Below are 13,733 nucleotides of genomic sequence, written 5' to 3'. Positions count from 1 at the left end.
CTAGCCCAGAACGAGTTGTGGACGTAACTCTTCCACTAGAGATTATATGATGATAACAGTTGAAACTGCACTGGACTCAACTGCACGGGTGTTTAGACTTTCAGACTAAACATCGCCGTCAGGAGGCAATCCTAAATGATGTTGACAATATTGGCATAGTTTGGACGCTCATTTCTGATTGGCAGTGCAATGGTAAACCACTGTCCGTGTAAAAGAACGTAGGCAGACATTCTCCCTCCCACATCATCTTTCTCGACAGTAACTTCCTCCTTCACTCCTGCATTAAGTAAACTGCATTGTACCTTCAAATAAAGCTACTACCAGTAAGCACCCAAATTCCTCCGCATGGAAATCCGAACTGGACTACTTTTCCTCGCAACCCGAACCTGTTCCCCCTTCAACCTCCTCCGACTTCGCCGCCGGGATGGAATAAATCCCTGATCAAAATGAAAAAGCATAGCAGCTACAGGCCAAACATGGGCTTGCGGCAACTGTCTTCAAGCTGGAATAAAGTTACTGTCCCATCTAGCGCAGTGAGGGAGATTTTCTTAGGTGCGGACGTCCTGGCTTGGAAGGGCACTGTCACGGTTAAGGTTAGGGAGATGGGTGGGTGTGACATGGTATTTCAGGAGGTGCTTATTGCTTAGTGCAAGTAGTGCGGTTGACTGGAGAGGGTTATTTGGAAAGGGATATCTGTTCTGTGCTTTTGCATTCGACTTTGTAATAAAGAATGTTTCGTTAATAGCAACCTGTTCAGGCTAGTTTACCTCAGGCCAGCGTAATATTCACTAATTCTACAGTCTATATGCCTCATTTTCCATCATCACACACAGCTCAATTTCCCCCCGGCCCCATATCAAACAACAAAAACTCCGCCGCTCTCTCCCCCACACTCTCCACCTCAATCCTCCCCGGCCCATGTACCCCCTCAACATACGCCCCATCCCCCTCCCCCAACACAACATCCCCAACCCTAATCCTCGCCCCTCCCTCCCTCGGCTGCTCCCGCTCACCCATAACCACATGCAAATACACCTTCCTCTCCCCCTGGGCCACAACTTCATGCACGACCCTTTTCCCAGGACTCAGAATACACGCATCCATACTCAAATCCGCATCAAGCGCAATCGCACCCTCCCCCTCACCCTTCCTCTTCGTAGACTCCATAACCCTAACCAACCTATCCCTCTTCACCTCATCCCCAAACCGCCTCGTCTCATACCTCGGCTTCAAGCCCCTGGTATCCGGCCGCGCCCAAATCTGCAAAAAATGCACCTCCTCGTGCTTATCGCGGTTATACTCCGAATGTCGGATCCCCGTCCCCGCGCTCGTGAATTGCACATCGCCCCGCTTCAGATACTCCAGGTTGCCCAGGCTGTCTTTGTGCTCGAGGGTGCCGGAGATGATGTACGACCAGATGAGGAATTCGGCGTGGGCGTGCGTGCCGAAGCCCGTCGAGGGCTTGACGCGGTCTTCGTTGATGACGCGGAGGGGGCCGAAGCCCGTGTGCGTGGGGGAGTGGTACGTGGCGAAGGAGAAGGTGTGGAAGGTGTAGAGCCAGTCGTGGTTGGCGTGGCCGCGGGCGTTCCAGGGGCGGAGGGTGATTTTGAGGGGGGAGGGGGTGGACGTGGACATTGTGCGGATGGGGGTTCTGGACGTTCGGGGGAGCAGGGTGGTGAGGGGGGTTCGAAGGGGAGTGAGGCGAGCCAGTGTGGTCGGGAGGGCTGCGATGAGAGCTGCGACGAGGGCTGCTGTTACTCGCGGAAGGTTGGTGTTGACGTTTGTACTTGTCTTGTTCGAATCGATTGCGATGTACTGATCGGTGATCGTTGCTGGAATTGCTGTTATCGGAGGAGGAGAGACCTTCAACCCTGGACTCGAGCTGAGGCTTTATACATGTTAGTCGGGCCTGTTATTAGTTCCTGTATCCAGTGGAAGCTTCGATTTTGAAGCCATTTTTCTTCTTCGATGGTGGATTTGCAATGATTTGGTAAGGTTGTGGAGAGCTATCGGGAGGGGAGCTCCTCTTTAGCGGCTGACAAAGCTCGGCTGTGAGCGCTTCCGGCGATGATCTGGCTTACATAACATTGTCAATACTGAGTACCACAGCCAATCTGAACAAGCCTATACGCTAGATAGTGAATCTTAAGGTGGGATTGATTCCGCTATTTCTTTTGTAATGATTCCTGATCAATCAATCCAGAAACGGTGGCGGTAAAGCCCACCAGCGACAACAACCAAGCCTGACCATCAATTCAGTTATCACGTCCCTAATAAATGGTGATGTTATCCATCCAGCGTGCAAGGGAGGTAGCGTGAGTTACAAACCACAAATGTGTTGCGTGTTATTTCCTTGTCAGTCGTTATTGCTTGGTGTGTAAGGACTTATGCGTAGGTTGCTTCCTTTGTGAAGTCCTCGGCCGTAGTGAATATGAACCTCCCATCAAAAACCCCCTACCTATGCATCGCGTTCACGCTCTCCTACTCCTACCCCTTTCCCTTCCTCTTCCCTTCCCCTTCCATCCCTACCACTTCGCCTCCTTCCTCGCCATAAACTCCTTCAAGATCCCCACAATCGTCTCCAGCGCCTCCAACCACTCGCCCAACTTGGCATCAATCTTCGCCTGATCATCACCCAGCTTCTTATAAAAATCCTTGCGGTACGGCGTCGCGGACATGGCGGCGCTGAAGATGGGCTTGACGACGAAGCTGTGGTGCGGTTTGAGCGTGTTGCCGTAGGCGCCACGGAACGAGGCGCTGAGTTCTTCCGAGGGGTTGGCGAGGTTGGAGCGGAGGGCTTGGGCGGTGAAGTCGAGGCCGCTGTTTTAATAATATCAACATTGGATGTTGCATGGAGTACTTGAATATCAGGAATCGAAGGGGTTGGAGGATGTCAAGGAGGAGCGGGAGCCAACGTACCGCGACAGCCACAGCAAGCCTTCTGTTGCTACATGCTTCTTCTCCTTCAGCTCATTAATCACCAAGTCCTGCAGCGTCTCCGACAGCGTAGGAGCGGCGAGCTGCCGATCGCGAATCTTCTTGATGTTGCCGCCCATGTCGTTCTTGACGGGTTTGAAAGCCGCGGAGCCAAGGACATCTAACAAAACATAGCAGTTAGCTCTGCTTTTTGACATCCAGGGTTTCAAAGTAGGAGGTGGGGAGAGTAGGGGATGTGGAGTTCGAAGCATGGTAAAGTCTGAACAGGGAACGCAAAAACGCACCAAAGAGCGTTATCAAGCTCTCCGCCGCCTCGAGAAACTCAGTCGTGCTAATCACATTATCCTTCGAGGCGTCGACGGGCACATCGACGAAGCTGCGCTTCAGCGTGTCGAAGAAGGTTCCGCCAGGGGGGTATGCAGTCGCCATGTTGTCGCTGTCGATGTCTGATGCTCTGCGTGCTCGGGCCTATCTGTGTGCGGAGACGAAGAAAGAAATTGGAACGATTCGATTCTATTCTAGAGGATTGAGGAATGAGTAGGAGAAGCTGTCTGTTGGAAGAACAGCTGGTATAAGTTTACTTCCAAACACTCGACGTCTCCCGAAGTCCAGCCTCGACGCGGGGTTGGTCCAGCCCCTGCCGCAGCCGCACCCCACTCCGCGGAGCTAACCCGAACAGGTATCCCATTACTTCATGCTCTCAACGTATAGCGACGGCCGCGAGTCGGTAACAGTCGCGGATTCAATTGCACTGAATCTGGAGACGGGATACTGATATAACTCCTTCTTCCCCCTAATCCCCTCTCTTTCTCTCTCGGGATGGTACATACAACCGGACGGGCTGGAGCAGCTCAAGACGATGCCATTGACTTCGGTGCTGTAGGATGACCCGGTACGCGCGCAGACGAAAGGTCTCGGAGGGTATAAAAACAACAAAGTAACCGACACCGTATGCTCCTAGCGGGAGAAGCTTCTCCAGAACCCATATCTCCCACAGAAAAAATGGAACAAGATATCATACACGTACCTCCCTTCCTCTCCCTTCCCACTCGGTCTCCTCTGCCCTCACTCAGCAAACACAGCCGGCAACACAGTCTCCTTCAGCCTCTCCCTCACCCTCGTCCTCCTCTCCCCCGTCCTCCCATCCTCAATATCCTTCCACCTCCACCCCCTCCACACCTTCGTCGCCTTCCCATCAATCAACGTCATACTAATCGGCCCAAAATCATTACTATCATAACTCTTCCTCCAATTATCCCCCTCGACCCAAACATGATTATGCGGAATCAGAACACCGCCCTCCTCTCCCCCTTCCACCAGCCCATCCATAAGCCCCACCATCTTCCCCCGCTCCGCGCTCGGCACCGTCGCGTACCCCCGTGAAGGAAACACGACATCCCCCGACAACCCAATTACCCTCTTAATACTAATCTCCCCCGGCCGATGCGGTTTCCAAAAAGTGATGATGTCGCCCCTCTGCAACCCCGCCGTCGGCACCAGCCGTCGGATCCACACGAAATCCCTCTTCCCCGTCTCGTGCTCCTCTGCCGATAACGAAGGCGCCATGCTGCTGCCACGCACCGTGTCGACGCTGAATATGTGGTCCCGGATGAAGGTGACGCCTACGGTTGCTATGATGCCCCATTTCAGCGCCTTGGGGAGGCTGTGCCACAGGATGCGTAGGAAGAGTCGGATGCCGCGCACGTTTTGGAATTGGGGTGGGATATCCGAACGTGGAGGAGGCGGGGGAGGCGGAGGAGGTGGTGGTCGTGATCGAGGAGGAGGAGGGTTCGGAGGGGGTTGAGAGGCGTGCGAGGGGGGTATGGAGGTTCGAGGAGCGGGTGGTATGGTCTTGAGTGTGGGTTTGACGGCGGGTTTGGGAGGAGGTGTAGGAGGTCTTTTTTTGAAGATTGGTGCCCGGGAAGGACCACGAGTCTTGGAGAGGAATGCTGCGAAGGAGCTAGGTTTGGGCGGCATGGCGACCGCGGCAAGGAGGCTGGGTGGGAAGACAATTATCTTCCGAACATTCGTTGTTTGGTGGATGTACTATGTAGTGAGGTTAACTGTTGGCCAAGAGCTCGCGGACTTCATTTTACGCTAACTAGATCTGGTAATACCCAACCTCTCAGGACATCACCAGCAAGCGTTCCATCGGTATATCGCTTTTGCACATTCTCGCTGATTCTCTAATATGACGACAACACTCAAGCACAGAATACCGAATACACTCATAACGGACGTGCATATACTACACCGCCGACCATACTGTACATATCGACGAAAAGCATCGCTCCAAAATCCGCCATGCCTTTATGCTCGTGAAAAATGGTTGATAAGAATTTACTTCAATGCCTTGATAACCGCATCAGCATACTCGTACGTCTTCGCACTTCCGCCCAGATCGCCGGTGATGGTCTGTTGAACGTTAGCCTCTGATCATTTCTTGAGCTGGTGTCCTTGCTTACCTTGCCCTCCGCAATCGTCTTGAAGATGGCCTGCTGGATGTTCTCAGCATACTCATTGAGACCCATGTGCTGCAACATCATAATGGAGCTGAGGAGCAGAGCAGTCGGGTTGGCGAGCTGCTTGCCCGCAATATCGGGGGCGGAACCGTGGACGGCCTCGAAGATGGAGCACTCGTCGCCAATGTTGCCAGAGGGGGTAAGACCGAGACCACCAATAAGACCAGCGCACATGTCAGACAGAATGTCTCCGTACAGGTTGGGCATCACCAGGACCTTGTCGTTGTAGGGGGTGGGGTCCGTGACCATCTTAAGGCAGGTGTTGTCCAGCAGCTCGGCGTCGAATTCGATGTGAGGGAACTCCTTAGCAACATCATGAGCGGTTCTCAGGAAGAGACCGTCGGACATCTTCATGATGGTGGCCTTGTGCACAGCGCGAACCTTCTTCCTGCCAATGGCGTCGGCATGCTGGAAGGCGAAGCGCAGAACGCGCTCGCAAGCGTCACGGGTGATCAGCTTGATGCTCTGGACAACGCCATCCACCACGACGTGCTCGATGCCAGAGTACTCTCCCTCGGTGTTCTCGCGAATCAACACAGTGTCGACATTGTCGTAGGGAGTCTTGAAGCCCACGATGGACCTACACGGGCGGACGTTGGCGAAGAGGTTGAAGGTACGACGGAGTGTCAAGTTGAGGGAAACGTGGCCCTTGCCGACGGGAGTCTACTCTTATCAGCACTGTTTCGAAAATCCGAACGGGTAACATACGGCGAGGGGACCCTTGAGGGCAACGTAGTTTTTGTTGACGCTCTCGATGGCCTCGTCAGGAATGACTGTCTTGCCATCCTTCAACCGCGGCGTGACGTCGACCGTCTCCCATTTGATCGGCACCTTTCCAGCTATCAGTACAACCCTTTCGACCGAGTTGAGAATTTGTTCGTACATTGGCGGCTGAGTAGATGTCCTTGACGGACTGCGAGATTTCCGGCCCAATACCGTCACCCTCGATCAGGGTTACTGTGTATTTACCCTGAAGAGCCATTCAGTCAATGTTGTTCAAGAATGCCGGATTGGATTGGCCATATCAGAATGGGATGTCGCATACATCGCTACCCTTCTTTCCCTTGAAGCCACCGACTCTGTCCTGCGCATACGACCGCGTTTGTGACTGATACGAAAACAAAGTCAGCCATGGGTTTCTTGTGAGATATATCCGGCCCTAAGAAGGTCCCAGATAAGTGCAATCGAACGAACCTGCATGAGCGCGGGCGCCCATCTCGAAGCTCCGTTCGCGCGGCGGAGACACTGTCGCGCCGGAATGGCTACTGAGCGGGCAGCCAACATTGTGATAGACGATATTAGTCCCTAGTATCCAATTGAGCCACGCGCAAAGATCGTAGCTTGGGTTGAGGGCGTTGAGGGCGAAGAAACAGGCGGTTGTTGGAGATCAAGATGGCTGAGACCCAAAAAAGCAAGCTCCGCGCGATAGCAAGCCCCAGACGTGCGCCAAGAGAAATCACATGCAACTACCCTAAAAAGCCGCAAATTTTTCTCCTCAACAGTAAGAACAATGTTTGTTTTATTTGACTAGCGCATGTTCGTCTCGAACATTTATTTGTTATGGAACTCTTCCACAAGTCGTTTCATATTGCACGGTTTTGGCGCTACGAGCGATTCGAGCTCAAGCATTGCCGTAAAAGTTTGCATCATACACCGATTGCCATTTTAGGACGTTGAGACAGCCTTTCATCCGTGTCTCCACAATATGTCAATGGTGTAGCATTCTGTTGGGAACCAGAACAGGACCGTTAACGTGAATTGGCTGTGTACGGTTGTAAGTTCAGACGTGGAGTAAATCTATCCCGCTGCGGGCTGGCTCTGGTTGAAAAGTTCGCCCAGACCTATTTATCTATCGCCTTTGACACTGTGCTGAGGAGAACGGGGTCGAAAGCATCAAGAAAATGGGGATACTTCGTGCGGAGCCCAAGGGCAGCTCTCCCGACTGAGAAACCCGAAAGGCAGTTGCGAAGGGACATCACTGTACGGAAACGTGACACTCAACTATGCCGGAGAGTGTCTACAAGCAGAAAACATAGAGTCTATTTATCTATCCCTCAGCAACCTGCTCCTTGCACTCGATAATGCCGCACTCTGGCGATATGCAGAACATCACTAAGACCGATTCGCAAGCTCAACAGCCTCCTTCACAACCTCATCCAGCGACTGCTCCGGCAAGCCAAGCTGACCATTCCAAATCTTGCGCTCCTTGGGGAAATCGTAGCCCACATCCACATCCGCGACGAAGCTGAGAGCAAGCAGACCAAAAGCCGCATTGAAGTCGCCCTCATCGTACTTCTTCCTCAGCGCAATCAGTTCCGGCCCGGACTCTTTCTTCTCGACGGCGAACTTCTCGCCCGTCCGTTTTTCCAAGCTAGAGATGATTTCATTGGAGCTGGTGACGAAGTCGGTAAGGAAGATTTGCTGGTTGGCGGTCTCTGCGGGCTTGAGGAGAGCACGCACGACAGCCAGGCCCGTGTTGCTCGAGGTGGTGATGCTGAATTTGGAGTCGCCCGAGTCCCAGACGGTGGCTTTGCAGTTCTTGACATCTATGCCCAGGAAGTTGCCGCTTTTTGCGGGATTGAGGGCCCTAGATTCGTTAGCCGTGCCCAGGATTAGCGATATCCGTTGACTTGCCAGTCCAACCACGAACCGCAGGCGAAGCTCGTCCAGGTGAAGCTCCCGTTGGACTCGTTGGCTCTCTTATTCAGGTACTCCAGCATCTTGCCCTTGGCATCGTAGATGGGCACCAATTTTCTTGCGCGGGGATCGAGGTTGTCTGCGCCAAACTCCGAGGGGACGAATCTCTTGACGCCTGCGGCAATGGCAGCGTCGATGATTCGGAAGGCGAGGTCGTCCTTTGTCACGGGGCCGGTACTGAGAGCCACGACGACGGCATCTTGGCCTCTGAAGGCTTCTGTCAATTCCTCGACTGTGTATGCGTCGGAGATTGTTTTGACGGGGACGCCGGCAGGGAACTTTGCTGAAGAGCTAGCACGTGTGAGGATGGTGGTATCCAGAGAGGGCTCGTTGAGTAGAGCGGTGAGGATGGGAGCTCCGACTGAGCCAGTAGCCTGCGTGGTATTAGATGTGCACTGTTGGATTGTGTTGTATATGGACTTACGCCGGCGATGATGATTTTCTTGAGGACCGGTATGGACATGGTGAGGTCGTCTGCTTGCTTATCCTTGTTGCTTCCGTTTCAGTATGCGGTGGTAGATTGAGCAGCGGCTTCAAATTCCTAGATAGTGGTGAATTGCTGTGGTGATGTTCTTGTGGTTCCTGTTGTTGATGTTGCTTTCTGTTTCAGCATATTCTCAGAGCTCTCCTTATATATGTATACTTCAGGCCCGCCAATTCCTGATAGTCTACTAATCAATGCACAACAGTCTGCTGAAGCCTCGGTGTCCTACGCGAGGCTCCGTTCGGCATGGTTCCATGACCCTTGGGGATCCTACCGATGCCGCTCCTGCAAAATGGAGATGCCGCCCTATGAAAAAGATGCCGCTGCTACAAACCGCAATGAATGGATCGTCGCATGCCCTATCGTCAGATTACTCCCGATTAATCATCCTGCTAGCGCAGACTAGAAACATGCCAGCACGCAGATGGCGTAGCGGATACTCTACGATATGCGCCCCCTCAGCTGGTTCAGCTTGGTGTTGCGTGATTAATCAGCCGGGGATCAGTAAACAGTAAAGCAAGCACGCAAAGTTATGCCAAAGCCGTTGAATCGGCAACCATACGGTCTACCTTCTGGGACATGCAGTTAGAGAAAGCTGAAGTAGACGGCACAAAGAAAAAAGTGACGGCATGGGAAATGGTTGACGAGATGCTGTTCCCTGTGCTAGAGCTGGATATGTCGGTACAATGCGGGATTGGATAACCTGTGTATGCGACTACAATAGGTCGTAATTTCAGTTGCATATTGGCAGCAGTGTACCTCCCAATTTTGCTATGGCGCAGCTTCAAGAGCGAAGGAGGTTGTGGTTGATGTTGGTGTTAAGGAACGTTTGAGGAGGGTGCTCAGTTGAGGATGGGGCTTCAAGGTTCCAAAAACCATGGCGCTTGCCGAAAAGAGCAAAGGGCGCTTTTTACAAGTAGTGTCCTTGGCAAATCTAGCTCCCAACGACCATCCAAGAACTCACCACCACTCACCACTCAACCCATGCTGTTTCCCCGTTTTCGCCTGCCCCAGGTTTTCGCCTCATGCCAGCCACGACGACGCGTGTCTGCGACGGAAGCCAAGTCAAGCTTGCTTTTGCCTGATGTCTCTTTGCCATGCCGGAACAGCCGCAGACGAGCCTCCAAACTCGTCACGTCCACTCCACAGTAAGCATCCTACCGGACAGTCTCCTTTGCTGGAATGCACGATTACTACTTTGTACGTAACAGTACTGTGTAGAACGCGTCTGCTACGGCCTGGCGGATGAATTCCGAGCTCCCAACGGTCGCCAAGCTACATTCCATTGCCTTCGTCGTCCCAGCCTGGACAACCGGAAACAGACGTGTGGGGCAATGACGTAGGATCAAAGCACAACCTCCCATGGCATGTCTCTTTCCGGACCACACACTGGCCTATCCCGGGGTTCCCTCCTTTTCCAAGCCCTCCCTCTAAGCACCAATTGGCAAAATCTGAGGTTGACAGTCATGCTATGACTTCTGGTGCCCAAGGCCGTGCTTTCTGAAAGCACCGCCGCCCTTCCAGACTGGTTGTCTATCTTTATCCGGCAAGAAAAGTGCATTCTTGAAGCCGTTGACAGACTAAAATCTCCGATTGGGCTCCGGAACAAAGAAGCGGGCGATTTACCAGTAAAGCCATGATTCGACCTAGCGTCACTTCTCGTCATGGCGACTATCGGACCCTGGGGTCTTCGAGCTTCTACCACAGTTGGGCAAATGTCAATCCGCGTATTCAAGCTCTACCATGAGTACTATGCCGCACGGCCATTCTCTTCACGCATGGAGGGATCGACCCATGAAACCACTCCTTGCATTTCCAGTACTCGAGAGCAATCTCCTGGCACGGCGGACTGAGGCGGTGCATCAAGTGGCGAGGTCCGGCGAAGGAGCCGCGTAAGGACGGTGTGGGGGATCCAGTTCTCCGTCTTCGCTGTGGGACAAAGCCCGGATAGCTCCGACTATTGTTTACATGCAGCCGGTGAGTGGTGCTTGCCGGCTGGACTAGGCATGGTTGTCGTACTACGTTGTTTCCGCTGGGGGATATAAAGCCATTCCTCACCCAGGAATTGCTCGGCCCATCTTCCACCACACTGTTCCCCACAGACGGACCCTTTCCAACGTTCACTTGACACCAACACCGTATGTGCCATCATAAAAGGTCTCCTCTCGTCCCCACTGCTTGCTAACGAACTTCAGATTCACCCATTTGAACCTCATCATGCGTTTCACTACTGCCTTCGTCTCGGCCCTGGCCGCTGGTGCTGCCTCCGCTCAGGTTTCGTCCATCATTCAGTCCGTTGGAGGCGACATCACCTCTGCACTGGGTTCTGTCCTCCCGACCGGCTCCGTTGCATCCGACATCAGCTCCGCCCTTTCCTCCCTCGAGTCTGGAATCTCCTCCGAAGTCAATTCCATCACCTCGGAACTCGCGACAGCAACCGGCGGTGTCGCGACCAGCTTGAGCGAGGTCTTGTCTTCCATCGAGTCGAGTGTGCACAGTGTCGAGAGCTCCCTTGTGACCAGCGCAACTGAAGGTACCACTGGCGCTGCCGGCGCTACTACCACTGGCACACAGACTGGCACGCAGTCCCCTGGCGCCGCAGCCCCTACCGCCCTCCCTGTCATGGGCGCAGTTGCAGGAGGTATTCTCGCCATTGCCGGTCTGTTGTAAAGTGGAAAGCGCCCAGCCTTTGCAAAGACCAGCTGCGCAACAAATTGGCTAGATGCCGTCGAGTGGCGTTATGGACCGGCTTAGGGAAGTCGGCAACTAAACCCGACGGTGCACCGGAATAGCTCGGTGGTAGCTTCAAAAGAGTGGAAGAGGAGTTCTGACTTCTAGATATCGTGTGGGATGTAATGGTAGTCGAGCTTACATGGTCGAATTGACTATTTCGAGTACCTGAACTTTCGCTCCTTTACAATGTTGAAGTGATGTTTCTGAGTGAAGAGTTACTTTCCCACTATTCAATCATTCGGTTTCGTGCGATGCCTTCATCAATTACCAATCAGTGAGATCCTCCGCAGTGCAGCTGTGTTTGCGTTTGATGGTCGGACTTCCTAATTAGGCACTAGCTCTTGTTGTATAGGCAGCGAACGATATGAGCGATGGACATCCGTACACAACCACAACGTCACTTTTTGACTATATAAACAACAATTATTCCTATAATAATCGCCCTGAGAACACAGGATAGCGAAAAGGTCTAGCAGCTTCCAACGGTTGAGGCTGAGTCACGCAGTATTGCATTGATTCGGCTGCTCGACCTTTTTGTCTTTTGGAGGGCTTCGGTTCGAGCCTTGCTGTGTCCATGGTTTTTTTGAATTTTTGCTCTTTGGTTTTTTTGTTGCCTTTTCTACTTGTATGTCTTCAGTGGAAGAGCGGTGACACCAGGTGAGGAGCGTGGGAGTGAGGTGAGGGTTGGGAAGGTATCTACCACAGGAAGTTTGGCTAGCTTACGCGTCGAGAGGCTTGGGAGTTTGACAATAACGGGAGTGTTTCATCTGCATACAAAAGACGGTCAGGGGTCAAAACTACAGCAGCTGCGGAGGGCGAATGCAAGCAGACTCCTAAGGTGGATTGATTGTACAGCATATAGGGTTAAGAGATATTACGCTACCCTGATATGTACGGAGTGGTGAGCGACTTAGGCGTCCCCTCCTCGCCCACCCCAACGTGCACATCCACCTGCAGTGATCTTGCGCAAATGACGAAACAGGCTGAGCTATCCAGACGTCCCCTTCGGCTCACTGCTCACACTTGCATTGACTAGACAGGTGACTGCCATATACCCTCGCGCTGAAGATCCCCTCCTCCCACTGCCTGATTCCCTTCCATTCTGAATCCTGCTTCTAGTGTTGTCCACCTAGTATCCTTCCATTCATAATTGATGCCTCCGCCCCGGCCCCGACGCCAGCTCCTTCTCGCATTCCCGACATATGCCCTGCGCAGCTGGACGTCTCCAGATACACCGGCACATATTAGGTTGCAGCAACGCCCACCCGCGATATGTTGTTAGGGTTGGAAGGTCATGATGTATCAGAGACGGTGAGTTGGAAGATCAACTTCCTGTTGCCACTTGGAGGGTGACATGGCGGACCAACTGAGGAATAAGAGAGGCTCGCCAGCGCGAAGAGCTGCCTCAAGCATGGATGATAGCCGGGCCCTTGCATGCTTTCGCGAACGGCAGGAGAGCAAGGGATATATCAAGGGTGTTTGGCCTGATCTATCGAGGGGTGGTGTTGATGCTGGCAACGGAATTGATATACAGAAGCGGCTGAGAAGCCTACAGGTAGTTTCGTTGGTACTCTCGTGGGGGCCGGGCACAGGGCGTCTTGAGCCGTGCCGTGGTAGGAATGATGTGGTGTCGTGGCGCAGGGGGGTTGGCGGAAGAAGGGTACTGAACAGATGGCTAGAGTCAACGGGATGGACTCGTTCTGCAGCACGATAGTCAAGTCCCTGACGTTTCCCGCCAGAGAGCTTTCCATCGACTCTGACTCTAGGCGTGCACTCCTATAGCCAAAGTTGCTAGAAGGACTTGTGTAGTTGGCGTGATGCAGTAGAAGGGTGCCCTAGTACCTAGGTACTTAAAGGGCAGATCGAGCAAGCGCATGCTGAGCCCAAGTTAGGAAACAACGCCACTTCTGCGACATGTTGAACTGGCTTGTTTGGTGGCTTTTGACGACATTTCTCCCTATTGGTTATGAATGTGGCACTGTCAGTGCTACCCAAATAGAGCTTGGAATGATAAGGATGTAGAATCGTCCAAACTAGCAGCAAACTCCTAACCCTGTTATTACTATGCTGTCTTACTAGATTTGTCTTGGAGTTGACGGCGAATGCAGAGTGCGCTTGCGTCGCATATGACATCTACTATAGGGTCGTAAGTTCTGTGTGCGAAATCGCAAGCAATGGGTCTCAGGCATCTCCACCTGCAGTTGTTGCCGAGTGGACTTTGGACTAGCTGAAGAGCGGGGCATTCAGCCCTTCTGAACCTGCTGCTCACTTGTCCTTCCACCCGTATGTTGCATGTCCGTGCAACTGGATCCCTCGGTTGGCTGGCATCGACGGCAAGGTAGCAGAGGCTATCAGATTCA

At 53.0% G+C, this 13,733-nt stretch overlaps 6 protein-coding genes across 6 annotated transcripts; 1 reads left to right on the top strand and 5 right to left on the bottom strand.

Moving 5' to 3' along the window:
- Positions 1–834: 834 nt before the first annotated feature.
- On the bottom strand, positions 835–1,991 carry EI97DRAFT_496889 (RmlC-like cupin; the record flags this gene model as incomplete). The annotated part of the gene is made up of 1 exon (XM_033802489.1): positions 835–1,991. Exon 1 carries the CDS (start codon positions 1,633–1,635, stop codon positions 835–837), a length of 801 nt encoding a protein of 266 aa, XP_033649571.1. The 5' UTR covers positions 1,636–1,991.
- Positions 1,992–2,139: 148 nt separating this feature from the next.
- EI97DRAFT_237248 (glycolipid transfer protein) lies at positions 2,140–3,530 on the bottom strand. Its single transcript, XM_033794014.1, has 3 exons — positions 3,222–3,530; positions 2,920–3,097; positions 2,140–2,820 (listed from the first exon to the last, which is right to left on the bottom strand). Exons 1-3 carry the CDS (start codon positions 3,364–3,366, stop codon positions 2,526–2,528), a joined length of 618 nt encoding a protein of 205 aa, XP_033649570.1. The 5' UTR covers positions 3,367–3,530; the 3' UTR covers positions 2,140–2,525.
- A 571-nt stretch (positions 3,531–4,101) lies between these two features.
- On the bottom strand, positions 4,102–4,578 carry EI97DRAFT_351763 (LexA/Signal peptidase; the record flags this gene model as incomplete). The annotated part of the gene is made up of 1 exon (XM_033794856.1): positions 4,102–4,578. A coding segment is annotated over one exon (477 nt), but the record flags the coding sequence as incomplete, so codon positions are not given.
- Positions 4,579–5,002: 424 nt separating this feature from the next.
- On the bottom strand, positions 5,003–6,850 carry EI97DRAFT_427153 (uncharacterized protein). The gene is made up of 6 exons (XM_033797214.1): positions 6,654–6,850; positions 6,505–6,567; positions 6,343–6,429; positions 6,168–6,290; positions 5,403–6,122; positions 5,003–5,352 (listed from the first exon to the last, which is right to left on the bottom strand). Exons 1-6 carry the CDS (start codon positions 6,741–6,743, stop codon positions 5,278–5,280), a joined length of 1,158 nt encoding a protein of 385 aa, XP_033649568.1. The 5' UTR covers positions 6,744–6,850; the 3' UTR covers positions 5,003–5,277.
- Positions 6,851–7,571: 721 nt separating this feature from the next.
- EI97DRAFT_453307 (NAD(P)-binding protein) lies at positions 7,572–8,619 on the bottom strand (the record flags this gene model as incomplete). The annotated part of the gene is made up of 3 exons (XM_033800452.1): positions 7,572–8,046; positions 8,094–8,530; positions 8,581–8,619. 3 exons carry the CDS (start codon positions 8,617–8,619, stop codon positions 7,572–7,574), a joined length of 951 nt encoding a protein of 316 aa, XP_033649567.1.
- Positions 8,620–10,553: 1,934 nt separating this feature from the next.
- Positions 10,554–11,540, top strand: EI97DRAFT_237198 (uncharacterized protein). Its single transcript, XM_033794013.1, has 2 exons — positions 10,554–10,778; positions 10,836–11,540. Exon 2 carries the CDS (start codon positions 10,858–10,860, stop codon positions 11,308–11,310), a length of 453 nt encoding a protein of 150 aa, XP_033649566.1. The 5' UTR covers positions 10,554–10,778; positions 10,836–10,857; the 3' UTR covers positions 11,311–11,540.
- The last annotated feature ends 2,193 nt before the right edge of the window (positions 11,541–13,733 follow it).

The sequence above is a fragment of the Westerdykella ornata genome (assembly GCF_010094085.1).
Source record: "Westerdykella ornata strain CBS 379.55 unplaced genomic scaffold EI97scaffold_45, whole genome shotgun sequence".
Lineage (NCBI taxonomy): Eukaryota > Fungi > Ascomycota > Dothideomycetes > Pleosporales > Sporormiaceae > Westerdykella > Westerdykella ornata.
Note: the sequence above shows the minus strand (reverse complement) of the source record. Positions and strands in the feature narration are given on the sequence as shown.

Coding starts and splice junctions, on each gene's coding strand:
- EI97DRAFT_237248 (XM_033794014.1), bottom strand. CDS start 3,366: ATGGCGACTGCATACCCCCCTGGCGGAACCTTCTTCGACACGCTGAAG. Junction 3,098..3,221: donor GAGCTTGATAACGCTCTTTG/GTGCGTTTTTGC, acceptor ATGTTTTGTTAG/ATGTCCTTGGCTCCGCGGCT. Junction 2,821..2,919: donor GGCTTGCTGTGGCTGTCGCG/GTACGTTGGCTC, acceptor TTATTAAAACAG/CGGCCTCGACTTCACCGCCC.
- EI97DRAFT_427153 (XM_033797214.1), bottom strand. CDS start 6,743: ATGTTGGCTGCCCGCTCAGTAGCCATTCCGGCGCGACAGTGTCTCCGC. Junction 6,568..6,653: donor GGGCGCCCGCGCTCATGCAG/GTTCGTTCGATT, acceptor TTTTCGTATCAG/TCACAAACGCGGTCGTATGC. Junction 6,430..6,504: donor AGGGAAAGAAGGGTAGCGAT/GTATGCGACATC, acceptor ATGGCTCTTCAG/GGTAAATACACAGTAACCCT.
- EI97DRAFT_237198 (XM_033794013.1), top strand. CDS start 10,858: ATGCGTTTCACTACTGCCTTCGTCTCGGCCCTGGCCGCTGGTGCTGCC.